This window comes from Pongo pygmaeus, chromosome 11 (genome assembly GCF_028885625.2).
Source record: "Pongo pygmaeus isolate AG05252 chromosome 11, NHGRI_mPonPyg2-v2.0_pri, whole genome shotgun sequence".
Lineage (NCBI taxonomy): Eukaryota > Metazoa > Chordata > Mammalia > Primates > Hominidae > Pongo > Pongo pygmaeus.
This window is the reverse complement of record NC_072384.2, coordinates 131,695,056-131,716,030: the sequence shown is the minus strand read 5'-3', so window position 1 is coordinate 131,716,030 and position 20,975 is coordinate 131,695,056. Positions and strand designations below refer to the sequence as shown.

The window sequence follows — 20,975 nt, the reverse complement described above, 5'->3', positions numbered from 1 at the left end:
TGAGTAGGATGCTTTACACAACCCAAGAGATACTAAGGGTATACCTGGAAGAATATACTCTCCATACTAAAATTATCTAGTTCTCTGATAAGAATTCACACAAAGAACCCACTCTGGATGGCCATGACAGACCATTTTCTTATTTTTCAATTGTGTCTAATCTCTAGAGCAAGAATAGGGAAAGGTTAGGGTCACAGCTTGGCTACATGATATGCCAAGATAACAGGAAGGAAATAGAAGTAATTAAATTTTATTTTGCTTCCATCTTTTCTCTCAAGGAGAATAATTTTTAGACAGAAAGACTGATCAAACACAAAACAGATAAAGAGTCTAGTTGCCTTAGATGAGTTCCAGTCACAAAGCTAAATGAATCACCTCCTAGAAATAGAACAAATTTGTGTATGTAATTATGAAACCAAATTTTGGAAGAAAAACAGAAAACTGCAAAGTACAAAAAGAATGTAAATGATGAAGTATTCCAATATTTTAAAAGAGAAAAGAAGAGACAGGGTTCAAGAAGTTCAAAGTGTGGAGTCTGTGGCAGATCTTTTGACAAAATGCAGAATAGCTTAATACACATATGTTTTGCCAGATCTCAGAAGAGGCCTCAAAGAACACTGGACACTTCTATGAAAAGTGTAACTTAAGAAACAATCAGGTCCAATAAGTCACACAACCTGTTTAGAGGCGCCAGACTAGTAGACTTGGGTAAATATTATGTCATAAGGATTTTGTGAAAATTGTCTAGAGTCTTTATGAAAAAGTTGGCAAAATGAGAGTTAGAGGATAACACAGTGAAGACCAGTATTTGATTAACAATAATATTCAAGAAAACTGGTGTAAGAAGAAATACCATGCTATATGGGTCTGTGTTTTGTTCTGTTTTATTCAACATTTCCATCCACGATAGGAAAAAAATATTTTACAGTTTGTAGTAAATGGATGACTTCCTATCTTGGATATTATGGAGACGACTCTGTATCAAGAAATTATGTGTTGGATTTGCATACCATTTTTATAACAAAGATTCACTCCCAGGGAACCTGGGGTAGAAAATCTCTTCTAAAGTTTAAAAGGACATAAGAGGTATGACTCATCTAACATGCACTTTAGCAACTTACTGTGTAATTTCATAACAAATAAGCTATAACAGGCAGTATCCATATAACAGTGAGCCTTGAACAATATGGGCTTGAACTGTGTGGGCCCACGAATATGCAATTTTTTTTCCACTAAAAATTATAGTGAGTGTACCTACTTCTTCTGCCTCCCCTTCTACCTCCTCCACCTCTTCCACCACTGAGACAGCAAGACCAACCTCTCCTCTTCCTCCTCCACCAATCCAATGTGAAGACAACGGGGTAAAGACCTTTCTGGTGATCCGCTTGCACTTAATAGTGAAGACGAGTGTTTTCTCTTCCTTATGATTTTCTTAATAACATTTTTTCTCTAGCTTACCTTACTGTAACAATATAGTATATAATACATATAACATAAAAATTATATGTTAATTGACTATGTTATCCATAAGGCTTCTGATCAATAATAGGCTATGAGTAGCTAAGTTTTGGGGGAGTCAAAAGTTATACGTGAATTTTCGACAGTGTAAGGGTTGTGGGGTCAGTGATGCTAACTCCCGTATTGTTCAAGGGTCAACTGTACTTTTAACTTTATTCTTTAATAAAATACCTCAAAGTATTGTGGGTTTGGTTCTAGACTACTACAATAAACAGAGTATAGCAGTAAAGTGAGTCACACGAATTTTTTGGTTTCCCAGGGCATATAAAAGTTACGTTTACACTATACTATAGTCTATTAAGTGTGCAACATCATTATGTCCAAAAAAATGTATATACCTCAGTTAAAAAACATAGCCAGACCCAATGGGTGGCTCATGCCTGTAATTCCAGCACTTTGGGAGGTGGAAACAGGAGGATCTCCTAAGGCCAGAGTTCAAGATGAGCCTGGGCAACACAGCGAGACACTGTCTTCACAAAACAAACAAACCAAAATCAGCCAGGGATGGTGGTGAGTGCCTCTAGTCTCTGCTATTCTACAGTTTTGCCTCAACTCAAGCTCCATAAGCTCAAGTTTGCCTCTGAGCAATGATCGCACCACTGCACTCCAGCCTGGGCAGCAGAGCAAGACCCTCTGTATTTAAAAAACAAACAACCCAACAACCTTTATAGCTAAAAAGTGCTACTGACCATCTGAGCCCTCAGTGCATATTCATCTTTATGCTGGTAGAATGTCTTCTCCTGATGTTGATGGCTGCTGACTGGTCAGGGTGGTGGTTGCTGAAAGCTGGGGTGGGTGTGGCAATTTCTTTAAACAAGACAATGAAGTCTGCCACATTAGCTTTTCCTTTCACAAAAGATTTCTCTGTAGCATAAGATGCTGTTTGATGCTATTCTACCCACAACAGAATTTCTTTCAAAAGTGTAGTCAGTCCTCTCTAACTCTGCTGCTACTCTATCAACTAACTTTACTAAATATTCCCAATTCTTTGTTGTAATTTCAACTATGTTTCTTTTCATTAATTTTTTTCTACAGCCTAATCTTGGAAGTGATTGTAGGAGACCAGTCAGGGTGGTGGGAAAAGTTATAAAAATTACAGGGAAAGATGCAAACCTTTCTGGAAGGCAGGGAGGTTTTGCAAAAGCTTCAAAAGAGGATTTAGCTGAAGGCAGTTAAATTCTCTTAAGAGCAAGGGTTAGATAACAAGGGAATGTAAAGGAACTTATCTAGCTAAATTTGTTTATTCCTGTCTCCAGAAACTAACCTTTGATCACTCGTGTGCAGGACTGCTCTCTACTTGGTGGGTCAACAATGTTAATTACCCACAAATTGTGTTTGCTCCAAGCCTTTCTCATTAAATCTGTGCTAAACAAATGCAAGCATCTCTGGTTTATCGGGGTGGCTAACTCTCTTCAGCCCCTAGTGCCGGCAGCCCCCTAGCCTGCTCTTTCACTGGATATCCGTGTCTGAGAACTTCTTTCATCCATTACTCAGCCAGAGTCTGCAGGACAGACTCGGCAGGTGGTGCCCCCGCGTGAGGAACGCTGCAACGGATTGTGAGGGAACCCTCAAAAATGAAGGTGAAGAAACTGCGCAGTCAGTAAGTCAGCAAATCATTGGTGCCCACTGTGGATTTCCAAGTTCGAGGGGATTGTTCAGGCTAGGGTTTCATCACGGGACAACAGTTATCAGCTCAATGGCAACAGTATATAAAAGTATTGAAACAGCTGCTTAAAGCTAGCAGAGCCTTGGTTTTGCAGGCTCAATTAAGGGACCTAATGCAAACTGTTGTGTTAGACATGAGTTCTAAATTTCTTTCCAAAGAATTAATAATGTCAGTATGTTCAATTCTTTGCCTTCTACTTTTAAACTTAACTTCCTCATAAAGCAACCTTTTTTGATTACCTACACCACCCTAACTCATTCCAATTACCTGCTCCACGCTGACTCATTCCAATGACCTGCTCCACCCTAACTCATTCTGATCACCTGGTCCACCCTAACTCATTCCAATTACCTGCTACCTGCTCTGCCCTGACTCCCACCAAAGCACTCACCCCAACATTCTCTTTAAATTAGCCAATCAGAATTAGTTTAGCCTGTGCGTCTAACCCTCGCCAACAGGGGAACAACACAGCAGCAGGGGCCATGTGCGTCAGGGGTAAGAACTCCTTCCCCTCCCTTGTCCAAGTGTGTGTTCACCATTGCTCCACCTGTAAGGGCACACTCTTCTATCGAAGTAACTTGCCTTGCTGAGAATTAAAAACAAAATTTTATATTTGAGTGCTATTCCTTTTGCAGCACCGAAACTTTATATGTAACAATTTGGGGGCTCGCCCATGATTGCATTCCCCTCCCAGGATGGTCTCTGGTTCTCTCTCGTGAGGAGGCTTGCCCCACCCCCTTGTGGCGGCCTCAGGGGTGAGAAATCAAGACCCACCCAGTGCGAGGAATAACCTGAGCTCTCAGCAACGCGGAAAAAAATAAAAAATAAAAAACTGGCCAGCAACCTAGCTTAAAGGATCTTCACATACTGCAGCGACGACTCTGTGCACAGAACAAGGAAGGAGAAGCCGAGGGAGCCTGTAAAGTATTTCCTTGGTGGTCAGGACCAAGATAAGAAAGCCGCAAGGGGGAGGGGGGCAGTGAAGTACTCCTTAGTCGGGGTGGCTTACAGGTTAAAAAGAGGCGAGACATCCCCATTTCGGGGGATTGAACCTCACACAAACCTCCAGTAGTAGAAAAGGCAAGAAATTTCCAGTGGGGAAATTGAGCCTCACCCCAAAAGGTGGGAAATTTCCAGTAAGGGAAACTGAACCTTGAACCTTACCCCAAAACCATCAAGATGGGAAATACCCCAAGCAAGATAGGGAGCAAGGGAGATAAAGATGGTAACAAAGATATCCCCCCGGATAGCCCCCTAGGTCTCATGCTAAAACACTGGAAGGATAATGAAAGGACTAAACTTAGGAAAAAGCAACAAATGATAACAATATTGCTGTTTTATTTGGACTCAGGGACCCACCTTCAAACCCTCAATCTTCTGACCAAAGTTTGGGTCGAATGAGGATGTAACGTGCCAGCTTCTAATCTGATATGTTAATGGTAAAAGTCCAGTGTCTCAAGAAGAACTAGGCTATGACCTTTGTTGGAGGCAAAGACCTGCCCTCGTTTTTCCTTTAAAAACAATTAGGGAAGAACCCAATCTGGTACCTCAAAATGAAAAGTCAGAGGAGCCAGCTCTCACGCCTAAAAATTCCAGCGCATGGGATCCCTTAGACTATCTAACCCCGTTCAGTGTCCCCAATCTTTCCGCTCAGACAGCCACTGCTGCCACAGATCCCATTCCAAATTCCCCTACTCAACGTTATCCTTCCTCCTTATAACCCTGACTTTTAGGAATACCGTCCCATCAGCCTGTTCCCTCCCAACCTAAATACCCCTCTCTAAAAGGACTCCAGTGTGAAGTAGAACAATGTAAAAAAGATATTCATAATTTCCCATTTCCCACCGTACCTAAGAGATCAGCCCCGACCTTCTTTCCTTTGAAAGAGGTACCACAAGGAAGGGGGGGCCATTGGCTTTTTAAATGCTCCCCTAACCAGTTCAGAAGTCCAGAATTTTAAAACGGTGCTTAAACTGCTACTGGATGACCCTTAAGGAATGGCAGACCAAACTGACAAATTCTTAGGACCTCAGTTGTACACTTGGGTTGAGTTAATGTCCATCTTGGGCATCCTCTTTTCAGGGGAAGAAAGAGAAGCTCTACTCCCGCTGGTCCCTCCCCTAGAGGAAGGGGAAGGAGAGGGGAGAACAGCAGCATAAGCAGCTGGCAGAGGCAGGGAAAGAACAGCAGAGAGGGGAGAGAGAGAGAGAGAAAAGAGAAAGAGGGTAAAGAGAGAGAGGCAGAGAGAGAAAGAGAGGAAAAAACAGAAAAAGAGGGAGTCAGAGAGAGAGTGAGAGAGACAGAGAGAGAGAAAGAGACAGAGAGACAAAGAGGGAGTCAGACAGAAAGAGAGAGACAGAAACGCAAAGAGAGAGAGAGATAGAAGTAGTAAAGAGAAAACAGTGTACCCTATTCCTTTAAAAGCCAGGATAAATTAAAAACCTGTAATTGATAATTGAAGGTCTTCTCCGTGACCCTATAACACTCCAATACCACCTTGTTGTCAGTGTAAATGAGGGTGTAGCCGAAAAGCACTGAAGCCACTTACAACCTGTAGCTTTCCTATCAAAAATCCTTAACCCAGTAACCCGCAGATGGCCCAAATGCATTTAATCTGTAGCAGCAACTGCTTCGCTAGCAGAAGAAAGTAGTCCAGCACCCTGCGGGTCAGCCCCTGAGGGCCATCCAGCTTCCGTCTCCCAACACTAAGTTCACTTCGTGTCTCTCACGACAGGGAGGAAACTTAGCATTCCTTGGAGACCTGAAGGGATGCAGTGAGCTTAAGAATTTTCAACAGCTTATCAATCAGTCAGCCCTTGTTCATCCCCGAGCAGATGTGTGGTGGTATTGCGGTGGACCTTTACTGGACACTCTGCCAAATAACTGGAGTGGCACTTGTGCTTTAGTCCAATTGGCTATCCCTTTCACCCTGGCATTTCATCAACCAGAGGAAGGAAAAATAAGACATTGTAAAGCAAGAGAAGCCCCTTATGGGTCTTTCGACTCTCACGTCTAGACACAATTAGAGTCCCACAGGGAATACTAGATCAATTTAAAACCCAAAATCAAATAGCTGCAGGATTTGAGTCAATATTTTGGTGGGTGACAATAAAAATGTAGATTGGATAAACTACATCTATTACAACCAGCAGCGATTTATTAACTACACTAGAGATGCTGTTAAAGGAATAGCTGAACAATTAGGGGCTACTAATCAGATGGCTTGGCAAAATAAGATAGCCTTAGACTATCTTATTTATTAGCAGAAACAGCAGGAGTTTGTGTCATGACTAAAACTCAATGTTGCACCTTTATCCCAAACAACACTGTTCCTAATGGAAGTATAACAAAGGCATTGCAAGGTCTGACTGCTCTATCCAATGAGTTAGCCAGCAACTCAAGGGTAAATGACCCCTTTACAGGATGGCTAGAAAAGTAGTTCAGTAAATGGAAAGGAATAATAGCCTCAATTCTTATTTCCCTCACTGCCGTAATAGGTAATTATTCTTGTCAGGTGCTGTGTCATACCATGCATCCGTAAGTTGATGCAGAGGCTCATAAAAACAGCACTTACTAAAACCTCCCTCAACTATCCTCCATCTTATCCAGAGAAGCTTCTTCTTTTGGAAAATCAAGCAAATGAACTAAGCCAAGACTTGCAAAAAAGTTTGAAAAGAAAGCTGTAAGGAAATACAAGGGGAGGGATTGTTAGATATGAGTTCTAAATTTGTTTTCAAAGAATTAATATGTCAGTATGTTCAATTCTTTGCCTTCTACTTTTAAACTTAACTTCCTCATAAAGCAACCTTTTTTGATTTCCTCCTCCACCCTGACTCATTCCGATCATCTGCTCCACCCTAACTCATTCCAATTACCTGCTACCTGCTCTGCCCTGACTCCCGCCAAAGCACTCACCCTGTCATTCTCTTTAAGTTAGCCAATCGGAATTAGTTTAGCCTGTGCGGTCTAACCCTAGCCAACAGGGAAATGACACAGCAGCAGGGGCCACGTGCGTCAGGGATAAGAACCCCTTCCCCTCCCTTGTCCAAGTGTGCGCTCACCACTGCTCCATCTGTAAGGGCGCGCCCTTCTATAGAAGTAACTTGCCTTGCTGAGAATTAAAAAGAAAATTTTATATTCGACTGCTATTTCTTTTGTGGCACCAAAACTTTATATGTAACAGTTGTTTCCCATAACCCATGGTTCCCCGAAGAAGGTACACTAGACATAGAGCTCTGGAAACCAGTTGGGAGAAATCTTAAACAACGTCATGTAGAAGGGCAATGGGTCCCAGTAACATCTCTAATGTTATAGGCCTTAGTCAGGGCTGCTTTGGTCCTGCTATACACAGAAGTGCCTAAAAAGGGTGGGGAAGAGGAACCGTCACCTACCTTACCGACTCCATCTCCCTCAGCCCCGCCATTAACAGGCAAAAACAACAAAAAGGAAATGGAGGTTTTTCCTGAGTCCCCTCCTCCAATAAATTGGAAAAAAGACAAGGGATATGCTACAGCTATGGGATCCTGTCTCAGGCAAGCAGCATTAGAAGGGGAGCTCTTAGCCTGCCCGGTAATGCAAGATCAACAAGGCAGTCAGGTACATGAACCCATTTATTTTAAAGCTTATAAAGAGATAAAAAAAAAGCATTAGAAAGAATGGAGCCGCTAGCCCATTTACAAGAGGTTTGAGGTCACTCTGCAGACCTCTTTCTAATAATGGCCACTGGTATTATTCCTCCCCTACCCTTAACATGGCTCTCTCCAGATCCAATCTGGGTAGAGCAGTGGCCTTTACAGGGAGAGAAATTACAAAGAGCCCATGAATTAGCTGAGGAGCAATTACAAGCTGGCCATATAGAACTGTCAAACAGCCCTCAGAATTCACCCATTTTCGTCATTCCCAAAAGGTCTGGCAAATGGAGACTTCTTCATGACTTACAGGCTATTAATGCTAATTTGCAACCCATGGGGCCTCAACAGGGCCTCCCTTCCCCCACAGCGATTCCTCAAGATTGGCCTTTAGCCGTTATTGACTTAAAAGACCGCTTTTATACTATTCCCCTTGCAGAACAGGACAGAGAAAAATTTGCATTTACCATACCTATTGCATATTATTGATAGCTGGTAAGCTATCAATAATGAAAGGCCAGCTTGCTGACTTCATTGGAAAGTGTTTCCTCAAGGGATGCTAAATAAATAGTCCTACCATGTGTCAGCATCATGTCATGAAGCTTTGCTCCCTAGTAGAAAAAAAGTTTCTAATTGCAAGATTATTCATTTTATAGATGATACTTTACTAGCAGCCCCAACAAAGCCAGTATTTTTAAGTTTATATGCCTCTGTCATAAAGAACACACAGTTAAGAGATTTAAACATAGCATCTAAAAATGTGCAAATGTCCTCTCCTTGGAAATATCTTGGATACATGCTAACTTCCCGGTCAATAAGACTTCAAAAGGTTAAATTAAATACTAGCAACTTATACACCTTAAATGATTATCAAAAATTATTGGGCAATATTAATTGGCTTCGTCCCACCTTGGGCATGACTACTGATAAGCTGCAAAACCTGTTTTCCATCCTAAAGGGCAATACAGCCCCAGACTCTCCCAGGTATTTAACTCCTGCAGCAAAAAGGGAAATTGAGGAAATAGAGCAAGCTATTTCTCAGAGGCAACTAAATCGCATAGACCCAAACTATTCAGTTCAATTGTTTGTTTTTCCTACTAAACACTCCCCGACAGGGTTAATAGGACAAATGGCCCCAGGGCTATGCTTCCTAGAATGGGTTTTTTGCTCACATACCTGGACTAAAACACTATCTCCCTATATCCAGCTAGTTAATAAAGTCATCTATACAAGCCGCAGACAATGCAATCGGTCGCTAGGTTATGACCCTGATGTCATAGAATTCCTTTAAGTAAAAAGCAATTCAAAGCAGTACTGCCCTTATCTCTAGACCTGCAAATAGCACTTTCTGATTATACAGGCCATATAGAGCATGCCCTTCCTGCTGACAAACTTAATTCAGTTCTTATCTCATACTCCTGTAGTTGTGCTTACAAAAGTAGTTCACTCCCCCATACCCAAAGCTTTAATGCTTTTTACTGACGGTTCTGGTAAAAATGGAAAAGTGGCAATTTGGTAGAAACCACATAATTCCCTTACTCATTCTGGATTTACTAGCACTCAGAGAGCTAAGGTTGGAGCCTTAATACTGGCACTGGAAACTTTTTCTGCTCAGCCCATCAATATTGTTAGTGACCTTGCTTACTCTGTTTATTTATTGCAGAACCTTGAAACAGCCCTCAAGTCCATTCTCGAGCCCACCCTGTGTGCACTTTTTCTTTGACTTCAGCAATGGCTGGATCAACGTACACATCCTATTTTTATCACACATATTCGAACCCACAGCTCACTGCCCAGCCCATTGGCTTATGGCAATGAACAAGCAGATCTGCAAGTTATGACGTCACTGCTTGACCAAGCCACCCAATTGCATCAATTTTTCCACCAAAATTGGAGAAATTTAACTAAACAATTTAAACTCACCCAAAGGCTAGCTAAAGAAATTATCCTGCAATGCCCAGATTGCCAGCTCACAGGCACCTCCCCTCCTTCAACAGGTGTTAACCCTAGAGGACGTCACCGCCCCTCCTTCAACAGGTGTTAACTCTAGAGGACTAGAACCTAATCAGTTATGGCAAACAGATGTTACTCACGTCCCTAAATTTAGAAAACAAAGATATGTACATGTATCCATTGACGCCAATTCTCACTTAATTAGTGCACATACTTTTCCTGGAGAGTCCACCCGATATATTATTAAACATCTTCTCTTAACTTTTGTGTTTATAGGGCGGCTCACAAAAATTAAAACTGATAATGGTCTGACTTATGCCAGCTCACAGTTTCAACAATTTTGTCACACGTGGAACATCCAACATTCCACAGGCATCCCGTATAACCCCCAAGGACAGGCCATGGTAGAACATACCCATTCCACTGTTAAAAATATGCTCAAAAAAACAAAAAATGGGGAATATGGGTAAGAACCTGGCAACACTACTGGCACAAGCCTTATTTACCCTTAATTTTTAAAATTTAGACGATAAATTTCAATCAGCCATAGAAAAGCACTTTGCTAAAACCTCTCAAGACATAAAACCTGCAGTTTAATGGAAAAATGTAAATAGTAATTTATGGTGTGGTCCAAATGATTTGCTTACATGGGAAAGAGGATATGCTTGTGTTCACACCCCCTCAGGTCCTCTCTGGATTCTAGCACGACACATCAAATCATGCCATGGTGTGGCTAGGACCCAACCCGGTACCAGAAATGAAGGAAATGTCCCTGCAGGACCCGCAGCCCCGGACGACGCGGCTTCCTAGGATGACACAAGCCCCGGACTTTACCTGGGGGATGATGAAGAAGACAACTCAGGAGGCTGAGCGAATCCTGCTCCAGACACAGACACCATTCACTCCACATAATTTGTTCCTTGCTATGCCTTCTGTTGTACATTGCAACTCTCATAGGGTATTAACCCTTCTTATTCTCTCACTCTGCCTGCAACCTGCACCTGCTACTCTCTATTGGGCTCATCTCTTAGATCTGCTTTTCTTTTGCCCTGTTACTTGAGCAAACACCCCCTTCCCAACCTCTAATAACATAACTGCTTGGCTTAGATCTGCTTTTCTTTTGCCCTTTTACTTGGGCAGACACTCCCTTCCCAACCTCTAATAACGTAACTTTTTGGCTAGGAGGGATTGACTTATCCCCAGTGGGGTCCCTCATTAACGTCACACATTAGATTAAGATGCCAGGTAACACTATATATCACTCCACTATCCTCCCACTGTGCATTAGTTATAAAAGTTCCAACCCTTACTGTGTACCTGCCCAAACTCAAGTATGGCTACATCATGGCAAAGGAAATGCCTTAACATTCTTGGTTGCAGATAGCCTCAAACTGGGCAATGCAACCAATGCCACTTTCCCCAACATTCCTTCCTGTGCTAAAGAACATAGCCAGGAAAGTAACAGATTCCACTTCGGCTGGGAGGTCTGCCATGGTGGACAAGCCCGTAGACTCCACTTAGGCTATTATAACATCTTAGACTGGAGCCCCCACTGACACTTGCAGAGCAACCATACTGATGTCCTCATTCATCGTGGCATCAATCACGGTTTTGTAGCCACGTTGCATTCCCCTATAATTTGGGCCGATGGAGGGACAGGATATCCCAGATCCCAAGTAGAGTCCATGCCACCCCAAGACACTTTATGGTGCCTGGGACATCTTAGCATCTCCCTTTACACCTGGTATGGGACATACCATAATTCCAGTAACAACTATACTGTGACCTTTATTCATAATCACACAGATCAGTGCCTGATTTGCACTACCCATCCATATGTTTTCCTTATGGGAACCAGTATTTCCATTACACCCCAAAACTCCATGTTTGTGACCCGAGTGCAGGGACAGGTTTGGTTTGCCTCATGAATCACTAATTATATCTAGTTTAAGTATTACTAGTATCATGGTATTAAGGAGACAATCTGAAGCATTCCTACCAATTTGACACGTGATTGGCAAGATTCCTCTGTTCTTGCCACCTGAGAACATGCCCTGTCCCAGGTCAGACCCAAAAGATTCATAGACACACTTATAAAACCTTTATAGTCTCAGCCATAGTCATCTTAGCAACTGCTAGTGTTGCTGTGGCCTCTATTACTGAATCAGTACAAACAGCTACCTTTGTAGATAACTTGGCCAAAAATGTGTCTAATGAACTTCTCTTACAGCAGGGTACAGATCAAAAGATTCTTGCACGCCTGCAAGCCCCTGAGGCTGCCTTAGAATATAGAGGGGAGCAGCAAGATGCACTGGCATTCCGACAGCACTTAAACTGTGACTGGGAGCATAAGCATATCTGTGTCACCTCTCTACCTTGGAATCAATCAATACATAGTTGGGATGAGGTGAAACAACACCCCTGGGGAACCTTACGTGATAATTTAACAGCAGATGTAAGGCAGCTTAAAACTAAAATTCTAGAATCCCTAAACACCATAGATCTATAAGCCCAACAAACAGCCATACGGAAGGATGTGAGATAACATCTCTCCTGGATAGACCCCCACTCCTGGGGGTCACTCCTTGCTTGGAAAAGAATGTTACTGATTATACTCATGTTTGTCTTATGTTATTTACTAATTCTAGGATGCAAAGCTGGAAAACGAGTTATAACCACTATGCCTAACAAACCTGCTGCTGCACACATCTGTACTCTTCAATTAACAAAACCTGATGCAAAAAACAGAAAAGGAAGGGGGAGATGTAGGAGATCAGTCAGGGTGGTGGGAGAAGTTATAAAAATTATAGGGAAAGATGCAAACCTTCTTGGAAGGCTGGGAGGTTTTGCAAAAGCTTCAAGAGGATTTAGCTGAAGGCAGTTAAATTCTCTTAAGAGCAAGGGTTAGATAACAAGGGAATGTAAAGGAACTTATCTAGATAAACTTGTTTACTCTTGTCTCCAGAAACGAATCTTTGATCATTCGTGTGCAGGACTGCTCTCCACTTGGTGGGTCGACAATGTTAATTACCCACAAATTGTGTTTGCTCCAAGCCTTTCTCATTAAATCTGTACTAAATAAACACGAGCATCTCTGGCTTATCAGGGCGGCTAACTCTCTTTGGCCCTAGTGCCAGCAGCCCCCTAGCCCACTCCTTCACTGGATATCCATGTCTGAGAACTTCTTTCATCTATCGCTCGGCCAGGGTCTGCAGGTCAGACCCAACAAGTGATTACTTCTTTTTTATTTTTTCCCATACCTAACATTTCAACAATGTCGACAGTATCTTCAGGAGTAGATTCCAAATCAAGAAACTACTTTCTTTGCTCATCCCAAGAAACAACTCCTCAGCCATTGATGTTTTATCATGAGACTGCAGCAATTCAGACACATCTTCAGACTCCATTACTAATTCTAGTTCTCTTGTTATTTTCACCAATTCTGCAATTCCTTCTTCCACTAAAGCCTTGAACCCCTCAAAGTTATCCATGAGGGATGGAATCAACTTCTAGGCTGCTGCTAATGTTGATATTTTGACTTCCTCCTATGAATCATGAATGTTCTTATGGCGTCTGGAATGGTGACTGCTTTCCAGAAGGTATTCAATTTACTTTGCTCAGAGCCATCAGAGGAATCACGTTTTATGGCAGCTAGTCTTTTTTATTTATTATTTATTTTTTTGAGATGGAGTCTTGCTTTGTCGCCCAGGATGGAGCGCAATGGTGTGATCTCAGCTCACTGCAACCTCCGCCTCCCAGGTTCAAGTGATTTTCCTGCCTCAGCCTCCTGAGTAGCCGGGATTACAGGCACCTGCCACCATGTCCAGCTAATTTTTGTATTTTTAGTACAGACGAGATTTCACCGCAGACAGGGTTTCACCATGTTGGCCAGGCTGGTCTCGAACTCCTGACCTTGGGTGATCTGCCATGTTGGCTTCCCAAAGTGCTGGGATTATAGGCGTGAGCCACCACGCCCAGCCTATGGCAGCTACAGTCTTAAGAAATGACTTAAATAATACGACTTGAAAGTAAAAAATTACTCCTCGATCCATGGGCTGCAGAATGGTTATTGTGTTAGCAGGCAGAAAAATAACATTAATCTCCTTGTACATCTCCATCAGAACCAACGGGGGACCAAGTGCATTGTCCATGAGCAGTAATATTTTAAAAAGAATCTTTTTTCTGACCAGTAGGTCTCAACAGTGGGCTTCAAATATTTAGCATACCACATAAACAGATGTGCTGTGTGATGGTTAATACTGAGTGTCAACTTGACTGGATTAAAGAATGAAAAGTATTGATCCTGGGTGTGTCTGTGAGGGTATTGCCAAAGGAGATTAACATTTGAGTCAGTGGGCTGGGGAAGGCAGATCCACCCTTAATCTGAGTGGGCATAATCTAATCAGCTCTCAGGGAATATAAAGTAGGCAGAAAAACGTGAAAAGGAGAGACTGGACTAGCCTCCCAGCCTACATCCTTCTCCTGTGCTGGATGCTTCCTGCCTTCAAACATTGGACTCCAGGTTCTTCGGTTTTGAGACTCAAACTGGCTCTCCCTGCTCCTTAAGCTTGCAGACAGCCTATTGTGGGACCTTGTGATGTTTAAGTTAATACTTAATAAACTCATATATATATATATATATATATATATATATCCTATTAATTCTGTCCCTCTAGGGAACCCTGACTAATACATGCTATCATCCAGGCTTTGTTGTTTCATTTCCAGAACATGTAGAATAGCTTTAGCATAATTCTTAAGGGCCCTAGCATTTTCAGAATGATACAAGAGCATTGGCTTCAACTTAAAGTCACCCACTGCGTTAGCTTCTGACAAGAACAGCCTGTCCTCTGAAGCTGTGAAACCAGGAATTAACTTCTCCTCTCTAGGCTATGAAAGCCCTAGATGGCATCTTCTTCAAATAGAAGGCTATTCTGTCTACATGGAAAATCTGTTATTTAGTATAGCCACCTTCATCAATGATCTTAGCTAGATCTTCTGGGTAACTTGCTGCAGCTTCTGCATCAGCACTTGTTGCCTCTCCTTGCACCTTCATGTTATGGAGACAGCTTCTTTCCCCAAACTTCATGAACCAAGCTCTCTGCTAGCTTCAAGCTTTTCTTCTGCAGCTTCCTCACGTCTCTCAGCCTTTCCAGAACTGAAGAGTTAAGGTCTTGCTCTGTATTGGGCTTTGGCTTAAGGGAAGCTTGTGGCTGCTTTGATCTTCTCTCCAGAGCACTACAACTTTTTCCTTATCGGCAATAAGGTTGTTGCACTTTCTTATCATTTGCGTGTCCACTGGAGTAGCACTGTTAGTTTTCTCCAAGAACTTTTTCTTTGCATTCACAACTTGGCTATCTGTGATGCAAGAAGCCTACCTTTGGCCTATCTCAGCTTTCGACATGTCTCCCTCACTAGGCTTTATCATGTCTAGTTTGATTTAAAGTGAGAAATGTGGGACTCTCTCTTTCACTTAAGCACTCAGAGGCCATTGTAGGGTTATTAACTGGCCTAATTTCAATATTATTGTGTCTCAGGGAATAGGGAGTCCCAAGGAGAGGGAGAGGGAGGAATGACCGGTGTGTGGAGCAGTCAGAACACACATTTATTGATTGAGTTTGCTGTTTTATATGGGTGTGGTTCATGGTGTCCCAAAACAACTACAATGGTAACATCAAAAATCACTGATGACAGATTACCATAACAGATAAAATAACGAAAAAGTCTGGAATATTGTGAGGATTACCAAAATGTGACACAGAGAAATGAAATGAGCACACATTGTTAGAAAAATGGTTTTGATAGACTTGCTTGATGCAGGGTTGTCACAAACCTTCAATTTTTAAACAAATGCAGTATCTGCAAAGTTTAATAAAGCAAAGTGTAGTAAAACAAGGTATGCCTGTATCTTAGCTAAGAGAAACACTGATGTCTGAGATTGAATCTAGGTAGACAGTAATGAACTACTGGAAGAACTACTATTACATCTATTAATACTACCACCAACTCCACAACTACAACTACTACAATTAACATTATTAATACACACTTAGTGCTTGCTAGTACCAGACGCCGCTCTAAAGGCACTGCAGATATATTAATTCACTTGTCAAAAACATCTTCTCAGATGGGTATTATGATTATACTCATTTTAAAGACAAGGAAACTGAGGCGCAAAGAGGTTGAGCAACTTACTGAAAGTCATTCAGCTAGTAAGAAGCTGAGTCAGGAGTCAACCCAGGCAGATGGGTTTAGAGTGTGACTTCTTTTTTTTTTCTTTTTGAGAGGAGTCTCACTCTGTCACCCCAGGCTGGAGTGCAATGGCGCGATCTTGGCTCACTGCAACTTCCGCCTCCCAGATTCAAGCAATTCTCCTGCCTCAGCCTCCCTAGTAGCTGAGATTACAGGTGCGTGCCACCACGCATGGCTAATTTTTTGTATTTTTAGTAGAGACGGGGTTTCACCGTGTTAGTCAGGATGATCTCGAACTCCTGACCCCGTGATCTGCCTTCCTCGGCCTCCCAAAGTGCTGGGATTATAGGCGTGAGCTACTGCACCTGGCCAAGAGTATGACTTCTTAAACACAACTATATCATACTGCCAAGGACATCTCCATGACTACAAGTAAAAGATAATCTTAAAAAATTTTCACTCTGGCATTTAAACAAAACCCATTACCTTTCACTTTCATTAAAGACCTTCAAAAACTTTACAAACCTGTGTAGGAGATAATATCCATTTGAACTACCAATATACAAGAAGAGGAGTACTGGATGTGTTATTTGGATTTAAAAAGTTAAATGAATAAGCAAAATGCTACCAAAAAATGAACAGAAATAACTAAATTATTTTACTACTACTCAAAGAGGTTCTCAGAATCCCATGATATACTTTGTTCTTTTTCAGATGAACAATACCAATTTCGCTATTAAATGGTCCTCACTCTGAACCCAGATATACTCCTCAGGTATTTAGTTTTTGTTTAGTGACTAACTACTGTTTGGTAGTTTCGGCAGTGACTACCACATTTCCAAAAAAAATGAAATATAAATAGAATAAGAAGTTTGAAGTTATTACCTGAATAGAATGAACCCAAGTGATTCTACTGCTGCCCTCCTGACATCATCATTAACATCACTTACCTAGGGGGAAAAGTTTAAGATTATATTATACCATGTAGTCTATCACTAGACCAAACTGATATGAGAGGTCAGCATCATTCCACAGTGAGTGTATACTTCACTACTGATAGGTATATCAAAACATTACGTTGCACACCTCTAAACATATACAGTAAATGAACACATTCAAAAAATAGACACATGTATTTTTATTTTTATAGAGACAGGGTCTCCCTATGTTGCCCAGTCTGGTCTCAAACTTCTGGGGCTCAGGAGATCCTCCCACCTTGGCCTCACAAAGTGCTGGGATTACAGGCATAAGCCACTGCACCTGGCCACATGTATTTTTGAAGAATAAATTTCTGTCCCCAATTTAGAAAAAGTTATTGAAAAATTTCAATTCAGGGGCTTAGAAGTCTTCACAGTTTGATAAAGTTTAAGATTCAGGGTTATTTTTCTCTCTCTCTCTCTTTTTTTTTTTTAAGACAGAGTCACACTCTGTCGCCCAGGCTGGAGTGCAGTGGCACAATCTTGGCTCACTGCAACCTCTGCCTCCCGGGTTCAAGTGTTTCTCCTGCCACAGGCTCCCAAGTAGCTGGGACTACAGGCGTGTGCCACCATGCCCAGCTAATTTTTCTATTTTTTGTGGAGATGGGGTTTCACCATGTTGGACAGGCTAGTCTTAAACTCCTGACCAGAGGTGATCTGCCCACCACTGCCTCCCAAAGTGCTGGGATTACTGGTGTACGCCACCACGCCCGGCCCCAGTGCTACTTCTTAAGACTATTTCAACTGGCCAGACACAGTGGCTCACACCTGTAATCGCAGCACTTTTGAGAGGCCAAAACAGGAGGATTGCTTGACCCCAGGAGTTCGAGATCTGCCTAGGCAACACAGCGAGACCCTGTCTCCACAAAAAGTTAAAAAATTAGGCAGGCACGGTGGTGTGTGCCTGTAGTTCTAGCTACATGGGAAGCTGAGGTAGGAGGAGGATCACTTGAGCCCAGTAGTTTGAGGCTGCAATGAGCTGTGATGTGCTACTGCACTCCAGCCTGGGTGACAGAGCGAAACCCTGTCTCAAAGTCGCTAAAAAGAAAAAAGAAAAAGACTATTTCAGCTGCATTACAGCTTTTGCAAAATATGAACATTTAGAACATACTGCACTGCTAAAAAAAATTATTTATTAATTACTAATAAATACTGTGGAAAATATTATCTCTGGGAAAAAGGAGTTAACAATATTTCTAAGTCTTTCTGCATAGAAAGGTACCCTTGGTTTACCTTTTCCCAGCACCATGATGATAAAAACCTATTAAGACATGTGGAATGTCCACTGTGTGACCAGGCAATATTACTTATTGCTGATAACTGCATTTGGATTAGGAGAACTATGAGTGGAAAGCCTTTTGGAAAACATGGGCATTGGCTTTCCTGTGCAGTGCATCTCTTGTAATAGATCATGTTCCTTAGGGGTCCCGGGGTGTGGGGGTGGGGGGTTGTTTGTTTTTTAGAGATAGGGTCTTGCCCTGTCGCACAGGCTAGAGTGTGGTGGCATAATTATAGCTCACTGTCCACTTCACTTTCCAGAGTAGCTGGGATTACAGGCATGAGCCACTGCACCCATTAGGTGTATGTGGAAGCTAATTTACTGGCTGTAAAAAGAAATAAATGGTTCCTGTTCTTCACTGAATTTCTCTATCCTAGGGTGGCCACACATACTCACAAGGTCTTATCCCTTACAAATGAGGGTGCTCCTTGCAGTAGGATTTTAGAAGTTGCACCTGAATGGCTTTAAGGACTTCCATTTATATAGGACTGTTATCCCGTCCCATATCCTTCTGAAAAGCTAAGTGAATCTAGTGCTAGGTTATGGCCTGTTGGGTCCAGTAAATGAGAATCACAACCTAAGACCACTGGTAGTGGTCATGCACTGTGGATGCTGCAGTCACCTAGACACTTATTGTCCATCTGCAAGCTTTTCCATCCACCCCATTCCCAAGAAAGGTCAGAGTACTTACAGCAACATGTAGCAGGCGTCGAATTGCTTTGTTGTTACCAGAGCCACAATAAGCCATGGCTACAGTATACATTCCAGACCTTCGAAGAATTGGGTCCTAAGAAAAATAATTTAACATTAATTATCAACTTATTTCAAACAGTAACTTCTACAGTCTAACAGGCATAGTGGCATCCACCAAGTAAGCTGGTCTCAGGTAGGAAATGATGAGCTCAATAACTCTTTTGTGGTTGGTAGTTTTTGAAATAAATGGGGCAATAAAACACACAAATACTGAAGGAAGTAATTCCCAATACGCTATGCAATATGCCTGCCCTGCTTCATACTTTTTAGGAAGTATAAAGTCAAGTCAACAGCAACAGCCACTCCTATGGCAGTCCACTTCCTTTTATCAATCAAGCGAGGAAGTTGGCTTCTAATTCTACATTTTTACCTTATTTAAATTCCTGGGTACTGAGTGCTGAGTGGAAGAAAGATGGAGCCTGATAACTGAACAAATTAATTAATAATTTTATCAATAAACTATAGCAGTGGTTCTTATTGATTATAGAGGACAGTATTACCTGCCACTAACTACCCACCATATACAACACCATTATAAAAACAAAACAAAAGGCAATGGGAAAAAAACCTCACCCAAATAAACAAGTATAGAGATTGGTACTGTTTTCTGATAAAAGAATAATGAAGTAAACTTTGTATCTTATTAAATGACTTATCAAATCATTCCAAAAATATTATTATTTTTTTTTTTGAGATGGAGTCTTGCTCTGTCACCCAGGCTGGAGTGCAGTGGTTCGATCCCTGCTCACTGTAACCTCTGTCTCCCAGGCTCAAGCGATTCTCGTGCCTCAGCCTCCCAAGTAGCTGCGATTACAGGTGTCCGCCACCATGCCTGGCTAATTTTTTTTCAATATTTAGTAGAGACAGGGTTTCACCATGTTGGCCAGGCTGGTTTTGAACTCCTGACCTCAAGTGATCCACCTGCCTCGGCCTCCCAAAATGCTAGGATTACAGGTGTGAGCCACTGCGCCTGGCCCAAAAATATTATTTCTAAAAGAAATCAACTCGTGAATTCCTAAAGAACTATGCTGAATCTGCTTATGAGAGTATCACCGATCTGAAGCTATAGCAAAATTTAAAATCCTCAAATTACTCCCATGTACCTTTTCTAATCAGTGCTTTTATTTCTTAAATTCTATTAGGCTTCATATACATTGCCAGAAGTTTCATGAATAAATGTCCCTACATGTACTGATGGGAACAGAGTTAATTTCCAGTGAAGTTAAGTGTTTTTTACATGCTGGAGATAAATGGACAGTGAGGGATGTATGTGATCTCACCTTGTCACGACAGAGAGATTCAATGAGAGCATCAGCCTCTTCCATCCTCCCATACATTACTAAAGCAATGCCAACTGCAAGACCACGCAGAATCTTCTCATGTTGAGTTTCTTGTGCATAACCAACCATGTCCTCAATAGCCTGAGCATTTTTAGAGCCCAACATAACCAATCCCAGGGCCAGGCCAGCTGCTTCCCCTAGCAAGTAACGAGTAAAATGTTAACAAAGAGTTACGTTTTTAAAGTCAATAAAACATCCAACTGAAAGTAGCACTCTTTTTGCATAAACTATCAAAAAAACCATTAGCTTCTGATAGCATTTTTTTAAACCATCTGGTAAAAAGGATACTTTATGCGGAAGCACATTCATACATTTAGGGTTCGCACATTCATATTTAGGGTTGTTTTCCTTTTAAATCTTGACAGAATGTACCATCAAATCCTATAGTGATTTCAAAGGAGACATTTAGATAACATTTTTTCTACATTATCGCCAAGCAGTATGGAGTAAGTAGATCACTCTAATAAATTCCTATTTGCAAAAGTCAGTTATGCAAGTGGACACACAGGATATACCATTTTAGAAAGCCTATATATCACAAAACTTGTTTTAAAAGATAACTGACAAATGGAGCAAAATTCACTTCCTCTTCAAGTAGAGAAATCCATCAGAATTTTAAAAGGCTACAAAATATAGGTAGAAACTAACGTAATTACATTTACGTTAATT

At 41.7% G+C, this 20,975-nt stretch overlaps 1 protein-coding gene across 1 annotated transcript in view; it reads right to left on the bottom strand.

The window, feature by feature from the left end:
- The window catches only part of PSMD1 (proteasome 26S subunit, non-ATPase 1), a 115,568-nt gene that overhangs the window by 68,476 nt on the left and 26,117 nt on the right, over positions 1-20,975 (bottom strand). Inside the window, exons 14-16 of the mRNA XM_054477588.2 lie at positions 20,247-20,443; positions 18,905-19,000; positions 16,843-16,907 (exon numbers count right to left, since the gene is read on the bottom strand). Of these exons, the coding sequence (XP_054333563.1) occupies positions 16,843-16,907; positions 18,905-19,000; positions 20,247-20,443 (358 nt within the window). The remainder of the gene's footprint in view (positions 1-16,842; positions 16,908-18,904; positions 19,001-20,246; positions 20,444-20,975) is intronic.